The sequence below is a fragment of the Natator depressus genome, chromosome 2 (assembly GCF_965152275.1).
Source record: "Natator depressus isolate rNatDep1 chromosome 2, rNatDep2.hap1, whole genome shotgun sequence".
Taxonomy (NCBI): Eukaryota; Metazoa; Chordata; order Testudines; family Cheloniidae; genus Natator; species Natator depressus.
The window spans coordinates 85,120,745-85,138,027 of NC_134235.1; the positions used below are offsets into that span (position 1 = coordinate 85,120,745).

At 40.7% G+C, this 17,283-nt stretch overlaps 1 protein-coding gene and 1 pseudogene across 1 annotated transcript in view; one reads left to right on the forward strand and one right to left on the reverse strand.

Annotated features, from left to right (window-relative positions):
* Positions 1 to 17,283, reverse strand: part of LAMA1 (laminin subunit alpha 1) — a 157,983-nt gene that overhangs the window by 52,452 nt on the left and 88,248 nt on the right. Inside the window, exons 22-33 of the mRNA XM_074944605.1 lie at positions 17,126 to 17,262; positions 13,621 to 13,857; positions 9,599 to 9,742; positions 9,070 to 9,249; positions 8,304 to 8,489; positions 7,496 to 7,623; positions 5,594 to 5,714; positions 5,335 to 5,472; positions 3,381 to 3,502; positions 2,002 to 2,088; positions 1,534 to 1,727; positions 836 to 978 (exon numbers count right to left, since the gene is read on the reverse strand). Coding sequence (XP_074800706.1) covers positions 836 to 978; positions 1,534 to 1,727; positions 2,002 to 2,088; positions 3,381 to 3,502; positions 5,335 to 5,472; positions 5,594 to 5,714; positions 7,496 to 7,623; positions 8,304 to 8,489; positions 9,070 to 9,249; positions 9,599 to 9,742; positions 13,621 to 13,857; positions 17,126 to 17,262 — 1,817 coding nt within the window. The remainder of the gene's footprint in view (positions 1 to 835; positions 979 to 1,533; positions 1,728 to 2,001; positions 2,089 to 3,380; positions 3,503 to 5,334; positions 5,473 to 5,593; positions 5,715 to 7,495; positions 7,624 to 8,303; positions 8,490 to 9,069; positions 9,250 to 9,598; positions 9,743 to 13,620; positions 13,858 to 17,125; positions 17,263 to 17,283) is intronic.
* Positions 11,913 to 12,042, forward strand: LOC141983540 (U2 spliceosomal RNA; annotated as a pseudogene).

Sequence of the window (17,283 nt, forward strand, 5' to 3'; positions counted from 1 at the left end):
CTCTAACCGGCCCTCCATACAATTTCCAAAACCCGATGCGGCCCTCAGGCCAAAAAGTTTGCCAGCCCGTGGCATATTCAGTTCAATGGTGGGGAGGAGTAAGGGAAGCCCAAATAACATGCAGTTCTGGCACTGAAATCTTTTGACATTCTGAAAAATCCTATCTTGTATTTGTTTCCTGGTATAGGTCACGGAGGAAAGCACCTATTACTGTCAGGCAAGCATAAGCAAAGCAAGCAGCCAACGTGTCCCATGCTCTGTCATGGACAGGCAGGTCATATTACCCTCTTCAGCAGCAGAGCTCATTAGGGAAGAAACAAGTCACTGCCAGATCCCTTACTACCTTCAGCAATGGGACCAACGGAAAAACCAGTTCATGACTTGATTTTCTACTTTCCTGTAGTGTACAGGTCCCTCAAGGTTATCCCTGTTCTACTGAAAATAAATGGCCTGTCTTCAGCTGGAGTAAATCAATGTAGCTCCATAGACTTCAGCTGAGGATCTGGCTAAAAATATAAAGGTGAAACATGGGCATGGTAATGTGGTACAATAATATATATTAAATACTCTAATTTATTAAATATTAGAGACAAGAAAACTGGTACACTGCTATATAGACATCTGGGGAGGCTCAGGGAATAAAGTTTGACATTCTGAAGGCAAATTTATGGTCCTATTCTGATCTGATGTACACCAGTTTTATACCAGACACCATTCTAAAGCCATTAACTTTAAGAATGTTACTCCTGACTTACCCCAAAGTAAGTGAGATCAGAACCAGCCCTAAGTTTTGCTTACAAGGTATCAGTAAATATTTCCATTATTTATTGTTTACCTTCAGGTATTTTGTTACATTCTCCACATCTGCCAATATCCCATATGGTGCAAAGGTAACACCAGTGAAGTTTACCGAAAATATGGCTTTGTCAAGGTGATCCAAGTCATTTAATAAAACACCTGTGCAGTCATCATTGCAAGCTGAAGAAACCATTTTAAAAAAAAGGGAGTAATGTTACGATAAAAAGGCATTCGTTGAAAAGGAAACATTAATTTACATATAGCATACATTTACTTTGTGTGTTAAGAAAGCCTACAAATAATATTGATAGTATGCAATATTGTACATTCTATAGTATGTTTTAAAAACATAGCATCTGATTCTGACCACACCACCCCCACCACACCAGTTTAACACCAGTGTAAGTCTGAGGGGTCAGATCCCCTCACTTACATTGGTGTAAATCCAGACTAATACCATTGAAGTTGATGCATTCATACTGCTTTGGAAAGAGAATCAGGCCCAACGAAACATATTCTATGCTGCTGTAATTTCATTGGCTCCTTGCACCCCTCCGCTCCACTGACCAGTCATGTAAAAGTCAGGCAGAAACTGACCTTACATTAGTAATTCAGCGTAAAAGTAGGTTAACGTGCAAGCCTGATCTCTCTTTTTTCTACTACCAAGCACTTCACACCCACACAAATGCCACCTGACCACCACAAACCCAGTGAGAGACAAGAAAAAACACCTACAAACACATTCGTTTTCCACAAGGATGTGTCTGGGTTCACATGCATCGCACAGTTGTCCTGTCACACCCTGCTTACAAAGGCACTGTCCAGATATGTGATCACAATTATTGTGAATCGAGCCACTTGGATTGCATTGACATTGTTGACAGCTGCCACCAGGCATTTCAGGATTACCATAATAACCTAGAGAACACCTATAGGGGGAGAAGGGATACTGAAAATTATTTTAAAATCTATTAGCAAAAAACCCTCTCTTTTTCATTATCACTAGCTGATCTAAGATCATGTGTAGGTGATTGAGGCACATAATATATTTGTAATTATCAGTCTATGTATAATAATCTACAAATCACTCTAAGCAATTCCATTTTTTATAAAAAAGCATCACATGCAAATTGAGTACTCCATTAAAGGTACAGACACGTGCAGGGCTTGTCAAAAACCTCCTGGAGCGTAAATGTATCTCACCTTTCACAGTATTGCCCTTCATATCCAGTGAGACAAGCATCGCAGTAGAAATCATGACCATCTTTCAGAACACAAGTGGGACTAAAGCTAGAGGAAGAAAGAGTTGCTAAATAACAGATACAACCCAAATGCAAGACTATACAAGTTCAGACATCTGCAGTCTTACCAGGTGAACACGACATTTAAAACACAAAATATTGTACGCTGCAGTGTCGTTCATTCACTGTGATGTAGTGTAATAGAGTTTGTGCTGTGAAATCTTTATGTATCTTGAAAATATTTATAAATTCATTGCTATTTGGTAACTGTGTACTACTTTAGAGTCTCAACCTATATACTTCACTAAAAGGTTAAAGCCCGTGGTATGTATTCAATATAAAAGAAGCTCACTCAAACAGCCTGATATTGAGCTCAGTTCACAGTGATGAAGCTGCTTAAATCTTGCCTCTTGTCCCCCCAGAGGAATTTCATCCCTGCTTGAGGGAGGACAGTGTTTCTGCTGTCATCCTCCCTCAGTTGTTCTGCTGTGGAAAGACATGTTTAAGTTCTGATCAGGGCTTCATTGGAGCCATGCTGAAGAAAGACGCCAAAGGGAAGCTCTAAATCGGTACCTATCCTGTCTTCTTGAGCCAGACCACACTAGCTGCTCTCTTCTTAGGCAGAGATAATATGCTGCAGGCTCCCTAACAAGAAGGGATACTCTGTGCCACTGTGGGCCTTCTGCCAGGATCTGTGCCAGCACACATTGATGTGCAGATCCTAAGTCATTTTGGACCATTATCCATGCCCATTTTACAGGTGGGGAAAGTGAGGTAGGAGGGTTGATTGTCATAGCCAAAGCCTCACACCTCACAAGGACTAGGATTAGATCTCAGTAGTTCCTAGGTCCCGGGCTTGAGCTCAGTCATCCGTACATATTGCCTTTCAAGCTTGAGGTTTCTGGAAAAAGAGCTTGTGTCTATACACAGTGATTTCTCTTTCAAAATAAGATGAATTGTCCCTCTGTAAAACAGATAATGGGGAAACCTCACACAAAAGGCATTCATTCACATTTAGAAGCTTAAAGTACCAAGTGGGACTAGGCTTAAATTAGTGCATGTCAGAAACAAGACCTCTCCAACAAACCCTTCTATTTGACAGAGCATGGATCTAGCAAGCAACTTAACTGACTTATTCTATCCCACTTTAACAATTCAAAATCCTCTGAGGCTGGATAACCCCAAGTACAAGGTTCAGCCCTATACAGGTAAAAAAATAGATGACATGCAAACCCCTGCAAGCAAGGAGATATAATAAAGACAGGTCCCTTTATTGTCAGGGTGCTAGCAAGCATCAGTGTAGTGATCAAATGCACATCAGAGTTCAGAATGTTTGGTTACCTCGTCAGGTTGGTTCTGGGACAGGCACAAAGAGAGCAGTCATTGACAGATCCAGTTACTTTCCCATAGTAGCCTGGGGCACAAACACTACAGTGCTCACCAGCTGTGTTATCTCTGCAGTTCTGGTACACAACAAGAAATTCACACAGTTTAAAACAGCAACAGGAATTTTATCATCTCTCCAATCAATAAACTGGTGCAGTCTTTACTAATCATCTTTAATATCACCGTTAGCCAGCATTTTCTGTGCTGAAGATCATTTTGTGTTTCCACAAATGAGCCGATCACAAGCATGCTTTATTTCCCTCAGTGCCCTGCCAACCATGCTGACCTAATTTCTTTCCTGATCCTCAGACATTTTTGATATAAACTACTATTAATTCAATTAGGGCCAGGAAATGACGGTACTAGGGAAAAAAGCTATTAAAATAAATGAGCACCTGATGGAAAATTCAACTGGCTGCCTAGAACTAAAACAAAGTTTCAATAATCATGATAACTGTGAACGACAAAATATTCATAAATGAAGCCTGAACACCCACTGTTTAATTAGTCCATACATAATTAGATAGCAAAGAAAATATATTATTATTATAAATTATATAGTGTCTTCTTCTACTAGACAATGCTAGACAAACCCTTCTATTTGACAGAGCTGGATCTAGCAAGCAACTTAAATGACTTATTCTATCCCACTTTTACAATTCAAAATCCTCTGAGGCTGGAGGACTAGCATTGTCTAGTAAAAGACTAGCTAGTAGACTAGTTGAGGCTAGTGAACAGTAGTAATGCAAGATACCCCTCAATCTGAGACCAGCAGAGGTCAGAAATGCCCTTAGGGATCTTGCTGCTCGGGCCAGTGGAGATCAGGTTTTCTAAAGAAGTGAATTGCTTGGGCTTCAGAAAGAAGATGAGTGCCTTTTTTTAATTTCTCCTTCTAATCAATTAACATTAATCTTCCAAGAGGGTTACTTGTACACACAACCAGAGGTTGAGGGTAGGAATGGCTGACATTTACTGGAGTAACAAACTTTGGACCTATAATTTGTGGTCTTAGACTAAAAAGACGGTGAACCCCAAGGTGCTTTCTGACTCAAGCTTTAGAGTTGGGTTAGGCCTGGCAAAGCAAGAACTGCTAACAAGCCTGAGGGACTGTAGGAAATATTTTTTGTAAATGTGAATTTAACATGCAATTCAAAGAAAGTAAGCCAGCCTTGAAAAGAAAGCACAAGTTACTTCAAAACCAAACACAACAGAGAAAATTATAATTCTTACAAAAGATTGTCTGCCCCTTGTACAGTTTTGGGGGTGAGGGCCAGTATATTGCTACTTTTCGTCTTCCACCTTTAGGTGCCTATGCTCAGCTCAGCAAGACCCAAGGACTGGACCTTTAAATCTCAGCAGCAAAAGAGAAAATAGGTAAACAACTGTCTGGGACATACTAAAAAACAAGACAATAACATATAATAGGAATTTCATAATTTTGAGGACATTCAGTGATTTCACTGAAGGAAACAAGTAGTATTACTGAGGGCTGGTCTTCACTATAGGTAGATTGCACTGCTGCAATCGATGCAGAAGGGATCGATTTAGCAGGTCTAGTGAAGACCCACTAATTCGACAGCAGAGAACTCTCCGGTAGACCCCAGTACTCCGGGGAAGTCGACCGGAGAGCGTCTCCCGTTGACGCAGCAGAGTGAAGACTCCAGGGTAAGTCAACCTAAGCTGCATCGACTGCAGGTATATTATCCACGTAGCTGGAGTAGCGTAACTTAGGCCGACTTAGCCCCATAGTGAAGACAAGTCCTCTGATATTTTCCATTATTACCTTTAAATGTATGTGTCCTACTGGAGTGTCACAGCCTCATATGCTTTAGAAATTCTTTCCTGAGTGGATAGACTATGGACGTTGGATGTTCTGGCAAAACCAACACAGCAATGGAAATGTACGTACCAGGCACTTTCCTGTTTCCAGATTACAGGTCTCACTGTGGTTGTTGCACTGACATGGCACACAAGGTGCAATCATTTGGCGAGGCTCTTTTACATTCAGATCTACATGTTTCGCCCTGTAGTACCCCGACGCACAGCTCTGCATGGGCAGATGTGGGGTGGAGCAGTGAATAAGAAAAAATATGGGGATATCTTTTAAGATGTTTTATCAGAAATAAAGACACACCGAAAGGTATTTTGTTTGATAAGCAGCTGCGTACCTGACATGAGAGTCCAGCATAGCCAGTAGGACACTCACATTGCTCTATGAGATGTGTTGTTTCTCTGCCCAAATGCATCTCCTCAGCCTTCACTGCAATTTCCATTGAGATATTTGCAATTCTACAGGAAATGTTTAGATGAAGAGTAAGAGAACATGAATATATTAGTGAATAAAGCTGAACCCTAGCTATAAGGTTCAGATCCAAACTTTTGTAAAGTTCAAGGGTGTTTGGATCAGATATTTTGGTTCGGCACGTCAAAGCCACAGAGTTTTGATGCAGAGAGAAACTTTTTTCAAAATTCAGGAATGTACTGATGTGGGGGTTTGGTTAGGGCCCATCTCTGTTAAGTATGCTCTTATTTCCTAGCAGACAAATGCATGTGGTAAAATATCATCTCTCTACCGTTTTTAGTTCAAAGTGAATGCAAAGGGGGGGTAAAATGCTATCATTCTGATTTGGACGTGTTTTACACTGGTAGTGGGGCAGCGTACAATCAGGCCCAGCGTTTTCACATTCAATAAAACTCATGTTTTATTTTCTCGTGGAAGGGCTTGTTTTTCATTTGAAAATTAAAAGTACAGAAATGCGTCAGTACTGCAGTGAGTCAGTCAATAACCGTAAGAGTAAGATGGGAGACAGTTCATTTAGGATAGGGATGGGCAAACTTTTTGGGCCAAGGGCCACATCTGGGTGGGGAAATTGTATGCAGAGCCAGGGCAGGGGGTTGGGGTGCGGGAGGGAGTGCGGGGTGTGGGAGGGGGTGCGGTGTGCAGGAACGGGTTCAGGGCAAGGGACTGGGGCAGAGGAGGGATGTGGGGTGTATGAGGGGGCTCAGGGCAGGGGGTTGAGGTGCAGGAGGAGGCTCAGGGCAGGGGGTTGGGGTGCAGGAAGGGTGCGGGGTGCGACAGGGGGCTCAGGGCAGAGAGTTGGGGGGCAGGGTGCAGGAGGGGTTCGGGCTCCAGCCCGGCGCCACTTACCTAAAGCGGCCCTGGGATGGCAGTGGCGTGCACCGGGGCCAGGGCAGGCTCCCTGCATGCCTGCCCTGGTCCCACACTGCGCCGCTCCAGGAAGTGGCCGGAACCACGTCCCTGCGCGACTCCTGGGGGAGGGGGTACACAGGGCTCCATGCACTGTCCTTGCCACACCTCCAGGTACCTCCCCCGAAGCTCCAATTGGCCACGGTTCCCCATTGCCAGCCAATGGGAGCTGCGGGCGGCAGTGCCTGGAGGCAAGGGCAACGCACGGAGCCCTCTGGCCTCCCCCCTCACACAAATCCGGGGCCCCAGGGATGTGCTGCCGGCCGCTTCTGAGCACGGCACGGGGCCTGCGGCACCACAGGGGGCAATCCCGCGGGCCGGATCCAAAGCCCTGATGGGCCGGATCCAGCCCACGGGCTGTAGTTTGCTCACCCCTGATTTAGGAGATATATAAGTGCCTCTGCTGTCCAAGTAGACAAGTCATTGTGCTTCTTTATGAGCTTTCGTACTAATACAAGCAACAGTGACACTAAGCACTTCACAGAAAATGAAGGAATGTAGAAGAGATCCTGCTTCTATTCAAGGCAATAGGTGCTTATGCTTTATGTTAAAGCTTTAACTTTTTGAATCTCATTGTCTACTGTTATTGAATAATTAATGTCTGACCACCACCACCCACAGTCTGACCCCACCATAATTTCCCACAAATTTGTAAAATTGTAATCAATGACATTTTAAAAAGTGTTTTAAACCCATCAGTTTACACAACTGTGAAAATTTTAATTTGATAAAAAGTGTAAAATTATACATCGACGTTCTCCATAGAAATTATAAAAAATAAAAATTGAAATCTGCCAAGCCTAGTTAGGACTGTTCCTAGGTTAAGCTAAAATTAATACAACCGGTTCAGAGGATGCTTTACCTGCTTTGCTGTAATCCTTGGCCATATGATGCCTTGATAAGGATATACTCAACGTTGCTAAGCACTGACATGAAGTCAGAACGTGTGACAGATTGGTCAGACACAGAGTTAAAGTATTTCCACACATGCTAGGAGGAAGAGAATTCATTTACATTAATTAAATCAGAAATAGTCATGGCCACATACTTGTTTAAAGGCAACAATCTCTCCCCTGCATCCCTCCACCCTTTGAGAAATACAGTCATTAATCGCGGTGATCTGGTCAAAGGAAGCTGAGTGCATCTCATTCTAGAACACATCTGCAGCAAGAGATTGCCAGAGAGCAATATGAGGTGTTCCTTTCCTCCCTTTGGACTTGGCATACTGGTCCCAACACATTCCTAGTCCCTGCCAGGCTATGAGTCAAACCCAAATGTTGATAACCTTTCTGACAGAGCAACACAATAACACTAAACTGCCACACTGGCCCAGGAAAACAACATTCAAGGGCATTTCATTTGCTAATGCAGATCTCAATCTAATTTTCAAAAGCTTCCCATAATCAGCATTTTCAAAGCATTAAATAAACAAGTGAAGAAACTAACTTTCAGTTTAATTCCCCATTTATTTTCATGAAGTGACATTAGTCAGCCATTTTTCTCTTAATGTGCATTTTAATTCAAGGGCTTTATTCACTGTTTCATTTTAAGTCAGATATTCGTTTATCAAAACACCCACATAAATATTTTTTTCTGGAAAAGGCCATCTTTATTCACTTATATAATCACCCCTATATCACGCCATCTTTGTTCAAATTGTTTTAGCTCACCTCTTTCATTTCTACTTCCTCCTCACTTCTTACTCCATTTTGTGGGGCAGAGATATCCACATAGATGACCAATTTACTGGTGCGACCCCCCTTTATCAGAATCTGTGGTTCAAAGTTTGACGTGCCAAAGCCATCCAAAGCATAAAAGGCAACAATATACTTCAGTTTTCCTCCATAGGCCATGAGCTGTTTGGATGATACATTACTGAATTTATTCTCTCTAAGGATACTGGTTGAAAATAGATCACTGCCATCAGAAGACTTATATCTGTCAGTTCTTTGAAGAATTTGCTATAAAACCTATAAACTTAAACTCAGAAAATCCTGCAACAAAATTAAATACACATTTCTAAAAAATAGTCATATGTGTCTTTGTTAGGCTTCTGCTGTTTCAAGGTGTGCCACGAAATTTCATTTAATTCCTCAGTTTTAAAAGTTTATAGAATCTATTTTCTGTATAAAATGTCATGGTTGAAGTCTCTTTCAGGTTATTTATCAGCAACATTTCTTCCCCATACTAACCCTGAAAAATACCACAGTGATAAAGTATTGATGCCCCCAGACTTAAGAGACAAGTAAAACCCCATGGGAAGATGTACAGTATGAATTGGTAGTTATATATGCTACAACTCTGACAACTTTAAATTCAGAATGTTTCAACTCTTTAATTGCAATAGTTGATTTAATTCAGAAACATGTGCAATCAGGATAAGACACCATTATGATAAAATGACACTTACTCGTGTTCTTAGCTGAAATATCTCACCTGGTCTCCCTGGAACTGGTCTGGTAACCTCCAATAAAATGGCTCAGTTTTCAAGTGTTCTCTGACAGTTGTGGCATCCAGTAAAACATCAGAAAACTGAGAAAACACACCCTCAACTGTTCCAGTGAGGTTACTTTGAGAAACCACATGCAGAATGGACTGATCTGGAGTCAAGGTTACCTGCAACACCAGGAACAATAGAAGCACCCCACAATATTATTTCATCTAAATTTAATGTACTATAAACAGTTTCAGCTTATGTGAGATTTTTAAAACTCTGTTTAGGAGGAATAAAAATACTATAGCCATGTTACAAAAATGGAGACACAATCTTTATAATTATCTTTTAAATTTTTGCAGCAGTGTAATATGTGCTTTTAGAAATAGGAATACCAATGCTTAGCTTTCTTAACTTAACTTTTTCTGAGAGTGAACCAAATTCAGCTCAGAATGACAGAACTATGCAATTTCATTCAAGTCACTGTGGTGGCAGAAAATTGGACCCAAAAGTTTAAATTGCTTTACTTACAGGAATTCTCACATGGTCTTCTAATTCTGAGCAAAACTCTGACAGCCCAAAACAGAAACACGGAGTGCATCCTAAAGGGTTGTTAGCACGGAGAGCAAAGGTTCCAGTCTTGCATTCACTGCAGTGAAACCCAAATACATTTTCCTGGAGAAAAAATACATATGTTTACATTTTATTGCTCTGCAAGTTGAATGAAAGATGATCTTTTAAGAAAGGCAATGCTTCCCTGCTATACAAATGGTGTAGCAACAAGTTTATAACAGGTATTGTGACTGTTCAGTGTTACTTGACAGTAGCAGTTGTGCAGTAGATGCAATTTTTCCATTGCTATACATTACTGACATTTTTTTAAACACAGCTAATTTATTTTCAAGCAAAAATAAAACATTGGAATATTCTAGTAAAAATTAGCATCCACAAATTTAGAAAAAGATGGAAAAAACTGACTCTCAGTTAATTTTTTGTTTCTAATAAATGGGATGACTCACAGAGAAGAGTATTGCTCAGTGTGAGTTACGATGGCAGAATCTGACCCTGAATGTGCTTCTGTGAAATGAACTAGTGGAGTCAATCTGATTCCTAATGGATAGAGTTCACTTTAAAAATAAAAACCAACACAACTACAGTTGGCACTGATCAGCTCCCTTCACAGCAGCCTTAAGAGAGAGGCCTTCTACCCATTTCTACAACTCTTTCGAGTTTGGCCACTTTCACTTATATGGAGAAAAACTTTCTTCTATCTTTACTGACTTTTAGATGTAGATGTTCACCTCTTAGGCATATTTATATCCCTAATTCTACTGGCACAGGCACATCTTTAACATTTTGGGGATACAGGATGATATCATAGATCTCACTAATATCTATGTACAGGTGAGTCGCATCATACGCACATTTAACTTATGTGAATTCAACTATACGCGCTCGTGGGGGGATCAATCTAAGTTATGCAACTTCAGCTACGTGAACAACGAAGCTGAAGTCGACGTACAGTACTTAGATCTACTCAGCGCGGTGTCTTCACTACAGTGAGTTGACTGCTGCTGCTCCCCCGTCGACTCTGCCTGCGCCTCTCGCGGCGGTGGAGTACAGGAGTCGACGGGAGAGCACTTGGGGGTCGATTTATCGCATCTAGACTAGAAGTGATAAATCGATCCCCGCTGGATCGATCGCTGCCCGCCGACCCAGCAGGTAGTGTAGACAGCCTCTACGCGCTGTTCAAACCTCCCACTGAAGAGGCACAGCCTTGTGATGAGAAGGAATTCAAAGCCAGCCAAGGTTGGCTTAACAGTTTTAGGAACCGCTTCAACCTCAAAAACGTGCAGACTACTGGTGAAGCTGCATCTGACAATGAAGAGGCAGCAAAAGCCTACCCCAAACAATTAAAGAAAATCATAGAAGAAAAGGGCTGTCTTCCGGAACAAGTTTTTAATGCTGACAAGACTGGGCTCTTCTGGAAAAAAATGCCCAAAATGCCCAACCACATTTACACTTCAAAATCAGAAAGACAAGTCCCTGGCTTCAAAGCAGCTAAAGACCGTGTGACTGTGTTGTTTTGTGGCAATGCAGCTGGGCATTTAATAAAGCCGGGCTTGCTCTACAGGGCTGCAAAGCCCCGTGCCCTAAAAGGCAAGAACAAAAATCTCCTGCCTGTGTTCTGGCAATCAAATAAAAAGGCTTGGGTGATGGCAGCATTATTTCTGGATTGGTTCCACAAGTGTTTCACTCCGGAGGTCAAGAGGTACCTCGAAGAGAAAGGACTTGACTTTAAAGTGTTGCTGATCATAGACAATGCTTCTGGCCACGCTGCGGCACTCTGGTTTGCGATTTAAAGGATTTTCAAGGGTAATTTTGACTATACGCGATTTTCGCCTTACACGCTGACTTTAGAACCTAACCCCCATGTAAGATGCGACTCCACTGTATTTAAATGTATCTTTTAAGGAGTGCATTTGGTTGCAATGGAGAAAGCTTAAAGTTTTACATTTGGCTAGTAGCTTTACATCATATGAAAGGATTTGGGTTTACATTAGTCAGTTTCTCCCAATCTTTATAAAGCTTTTTTGATCTATCTCTGAGGGGAAAAGCTTTTATGGTAATAAAACAGGTCTAGTAGTCAGAATCTTTGTTGTAGTCCCATCTCCAATAAAAACTTCCTGTGTACAAGTAATATAATGTTTCTGTGCTTCAATTTTTCCATCTGTACAAGGAGGATAATACTACTTAAGACACCTATCTCACAGGTATTTTGTGATGCTTAACTAATTCATTTTTTTACATGCTTTGATATCCTTGGATGGAAGGAAGTTGTAGAATTGCAAAGTCATAATAGAAGACTATATATTAAATGGATTTTTGGAACAAGGATATGGAATAGGAGCTTGCTCCATCCATTCCACTCATCGACCTGGTATTGCAGTACCTCCAGGAATGGTGCATCTTCCCTCGGGGGAGACTATTGTGGTTAAAAAATAGAATCAGTTGAATTCATTACACCAATACTGACTTGCACTCTAAATATATTCTATGGGTGGCATACCCGAGATCACGTATTCAGTGACACTTTAAAAACTCCCGCACCCCAATCTGGGTCTATGCTGGTTATGTACTATGTATGTATCTTGTGAACCTTGTAACCGATACTTGTAATCTCTCATAACCCAAGCCTGACCCCAGATGTATAATACCTTCCTTCTTAACTTGTGTAAACTTTGATTTTAAACATTAGTTTTAATAACAGTTTTTATTTTATTAGACTAATTTGTTAATCAAAATAAGTTATTTTTGATTCAGGCTTGTATGTAAAAATGCTTTCTATGCAATAGCTATCTCTACAAAGTGGGTGAAGCAATAATTATCTGCCAAAATGGAGAACGGAGGGGGAGATGTACTTGTATATTACTAAACAATCACCTTCATCAGAAATTGTCCTCCCAACTATATCCATTCAGATGATGCATTCTGAAGGTTTCATACCAATAGCACAAACTCCCTAGAGTGTCTTGGAATGAGACAATGTATTTTTCTCTGGCCTTGGGTTGAAATGCTATCTCTGCACTACTAATGAGGTTAGAACAATTTTTCTGTACTGAATTGGTTCTCTCTTGTGTAATACACCTCCCAGAGATGCTCTGACAAAATATGGAATAAAAAATTATTTTCAGTTATTGGGTAAAAATTGTTATTATTTATACTATTGATGAGGCAAAAATCACACAGGAAATAAAACATTAAATAAAAATGGAATACAAGGAACTTGCATAATTAAAACTTTTTGATGTGATATTCTTGCTATTGAAAAGCTCATTACATAGATAACAGGTGAAATCCTGGTCCCCATTGAAGTCAGTGGCAAAACTACTATAAGCTTAATAAGACCTACAAACAACCATTCTCAGAACTCATAGCCAGCATTTTGTCTTATGATAATGGGCTTTTGTACCCATTATGAAATAGAGAGGAGCCTATTAATGAAATATGAAAATAAAACAAATGTACCATCATTCATTTCTGATCTGCAATACTAGCTGATGTCCCAGAGGGCACTGTGCACCATAAAAAAGATTGTCACAGAAATCTTCTTGACCCTCTTTGTAAAATTTATTTTTAGAACACATGGATTTGCCATTCACCCAGTTGCAATAAATAAAGAGAACAAACCTGTGTCTGTGTATGTGAATTCAGTATTGCAATTTTACTGCAGTTGTGAAATATTCAGAATCCTATGCAAGACTATAAAGAATCAAGTCATTGTTCTGTCGGAATGTATTGTGGGAGTTTTTAAGCTTATCAAGCATTCCGCATTCCAGCTAGCTAGAATCTACCTTTTATGGTTGACCATACATATGGACCTGATCCTGGATTCCTAATACAGAAAAATCCCCATTGATTTCTTTGAGAGGTTTGCCTATGCAAAGGACTGCAGGATCATGTCTAATAAGCTAAAAATAAAGTTATAGGGCAATTTAAAACAATGGAACAAACAAAAGACAGCAATCTCTCACTCCTGTTGAATATTATACCTTGCAGGCACAAATGCCAGTTTCTTCTTCACAACTACAGACTCCTTGACTCTCATCACATTTGTCTGCTTTGGTGCCACTCAAGTCACAGTCACAGGAAACACAATCTGGATAGTCCCTATAGCCTAAGGCACACTTAGAACAATCTTCTCCTCCAAATTCATCTTTACATTGGCATTGACCTGTCTGTAAGTCACACTGGAGACTGGTTGAACCGACATCACTGCAGTCACAGGCCTAAAAAGAAAAATAAGAAAGAATTTTAAGTTCTCATAGCTCATGTACAGTAGATATTTAGAAGCAACTTTGTTATAACAAACTGCATGGTCAGTTTACAGTGGCAAATATAAAGAAAGCAACATTTGCCAACAGTTATTACACAATGATATCTGATATAAAGCAAGGGTTCCTAAATGGGGAGCAGTGAAAAGAAAAAACCTGATATTTCTAATAATGTATGGTAAATATTGAGAAAAATTGTGTTTAAATACAACCACTTTAAGTTTTTTAAATACAGGCACCAATTTGCATTTACTTCAACCTCTACATGTATGGCAAAAGTATAAGAAAAGGAAGCTAAGGTATAAATCACTACACTGTAGGAAGGAGAAACACACTGTACTCTTATAACTTGACTATGCTTTTACTCAATCCTCGACCCCTCTTCTGGCTGTTTAGTGCCGCTGAGCACTGCGGAAAGCTGCCCTGAAGGGGCAAATGAAGATTTCCCCCTAATATAGGGGATTCCTGGGGATTCTGTGCCTCCCAACTCCTCCTGTGGCTCAGCAAACACACACAGAGGTGAGGCACAATCCTGCACCAAATATTCAGAATATTAGCTGACGATGTAGAGATTTAAAACTTGGTTGCCAAACAAGCAAGCAAGAACTTGTTATAAATCAATGAGATTGCAGGCTTTATTGAGAGATTACAAAAGAAAAGGAGTACTTGTGGCACCTTAGAGACTAACAAATTTATTTGAGCATAAGCTTTCATGAGCTACAGCTTACTTCATCGGATGCATTCAGTGGAAAATACAGTGGGGAGATTTATATACACAAAGAACATGAAACAATGGGTGTTACCATACACACTGTAACGAGAGTGATCACTTAAGGTGAACTATTACCAGCAGGAGATTCGGGGGGGGGAAGAGGGGGGCAGGCAGAGGGGAACCTGAGGGGGAACCTGAGGGCCCCTCAGACAGAGACAAACACCTACAAGATCTCTATCAAGCATTCTTACAACTACAATACCCACCTGCTGAAGTGAAGAAACAGATTGATAGAGCCAGAAGAGTACCCAGAAGTCACCTCCTACAGGACAGGCCCAACAAAGAAAATAACAGAACGCCACTAGCCATTACCTTCAGCCCCCAACTAAAACCTCTCTGACGCATCATCAAGAATCTACAACCTATCCTGAAGGACGACCCATCACTCTCACAGATCTTGGGAGACAGGCCAGTCCTTGCTTACAGACAGCCCCCCAACCTGAAGCAAATACTCACCATCAACCACAAACCACACAACAGAGCCATTAACCCAGGAACCTATTCTTGCAACAAAGCCCGTTGCCAACTGTGTCCACATATCTATTCAGGGGACACCATCATAGGGCCTAATCACATCAGCCACACTATCAGAGGCTCATTCACCTGCGCATCTACCAATGTGATATATGCCATCATGTGCCAGCAGTGCCCCTCTGCCATGCACATTGGTCAAACTGGACAGTCTCTATGTAAAAGAATAAATGGACACAAATCAGACGTCAAGAATTATAACATTCAAAAACCAGTTGGAGAACACTTCAAACTCTTTGGTCACTCGATTACAGACCTAAAAGTGGCAATTCTTCAACAAAAAAACTTCAAAACCAGACTTCAACAAGAGACTGCTGAATTGGAATTAATTTGCAAACTGTATATAATTAATGTAGGCTTGAATAGAGACTGGGAGTGGATGGGTCATTACACAAAGTAAAACTATTTCCCCTTGTTTATTCCCCACCCCGCCCCACCCCTCACTGTTCCTCAGACATTCTTGTCAACTGGAAATGGCCCACCCTGATTATCACTACAAAAGGTCTCCCCCCCTCGCCGGTAATAGCTCACCTTAAGTGATCACTCTCGTTACAGTGTGTATGGTAACACCCATTGTTTCATGTTCTCTATGTATATAAATCTCCCCACTGTATTTTCCACTGAATGCATCTGATGAAGTGAGCTGTAGCTCACGAAAACTTATGCTCAAATAAATTTGTGTCTCTAAGGTGCCACAAGTACTCCTTTTCTTTTTGCAGATACAGACTAACACGGCTGCTACTCTGAAACCTGAAAGATTACAGTAATTTGTTACAATCCTGATTTTTAAAAAATTAAAATTAAATAAATGCAACAATTGGACTGACTGCTGTACTGTCCATAAATTCTACGAAGTACTAAATTCTGGCAGTACTTTTCAGGTTTATTGTCCTTGCAACTCACCCACAAGAATCACCACTGAAGTCAACTAGTACAAAATTATGGGACTGTGTTTATTGAAATCCCAGACATGTTAGGATTACATTAAAGCTTGGCCCACTGCCTTTTCCGAGGGGTGGAGAGAATTAACTGGTTGAGGTTAATTGCCTAAAAATGAATACTCTCCCAGTTGGTTACTGCTCCACGGGAACTGCCCTGAGCTGGCATTCGCACTGCTTCATTATAAACTTTTAGCTTACATTATTGGTCCGTTGAGAAGAGGTCCTTCCTGGAGCAATAAAAAGACTAAAATCTTCTGAGCTCAACATTCCATGCTGTGCCATTCAAGCTAATCATCACCATAGCACTTGGAATGAGTTAATTCTCCATGCATGAAACAGGAATCATCCCATAACATTGATTTAAATAGAATGTTAATCTAATTTTATGATGGCAGTAATGACATGTTAGTCAGTCTGCACTGGTCACTGGACTAACTCGGCAACAGAGACCTCTAAGCAAATTATTAATGCTTAAATAATTCGTTAACAGACAATAATATTTATATAATGACCTGAGTGTGAAACACACAACATACATTAGCTATTTTAAAAATGAATGAAGTCAGACGTACTAGATTTGATTGTTCTTAGAAGCACAATATCATGTCTATTCTATAGCACAGTAACCAGATTTCCTACTGACAGTAACTATTGTAGATTCCAAAGCTACGGCACCATTGGCTAGAGACAAAAAGCATACGGCAAACTTTTAATAGGGCCTGTGCTGTAGTCCAAAGCACACACTCTGACCAAGATTTTCAAAGATGGATGCCTAAGCTTAGGGTTCTAAATCCATATGTAGGTGCCTATTTACCTATTTAAATTGTTGAGTGCCCAGCAGTTTCCACTCAAATCAGGCAACCAGGAATGAGGCATTCAAAACTTGAGGCCACTTCTGACCAACTTACTTACTGGTAAATCCCTTACTACAATGTGAATTTCTTAAAATAATTACAGGATTTTAGGAAGCATACATTACCATACAGCCATGTTTAGGATCAAGACCCCAGTAATTGTCCTCGCAGAGTTCACATTTTGGTCCTTGCGTGTGAGGGGGACAGATGCACTGGCCAGAATCCTCATTACAGTTGTTCTGAGTATGAGCACAATCACAAGCTGCAAGAGAAATAGGCCTAA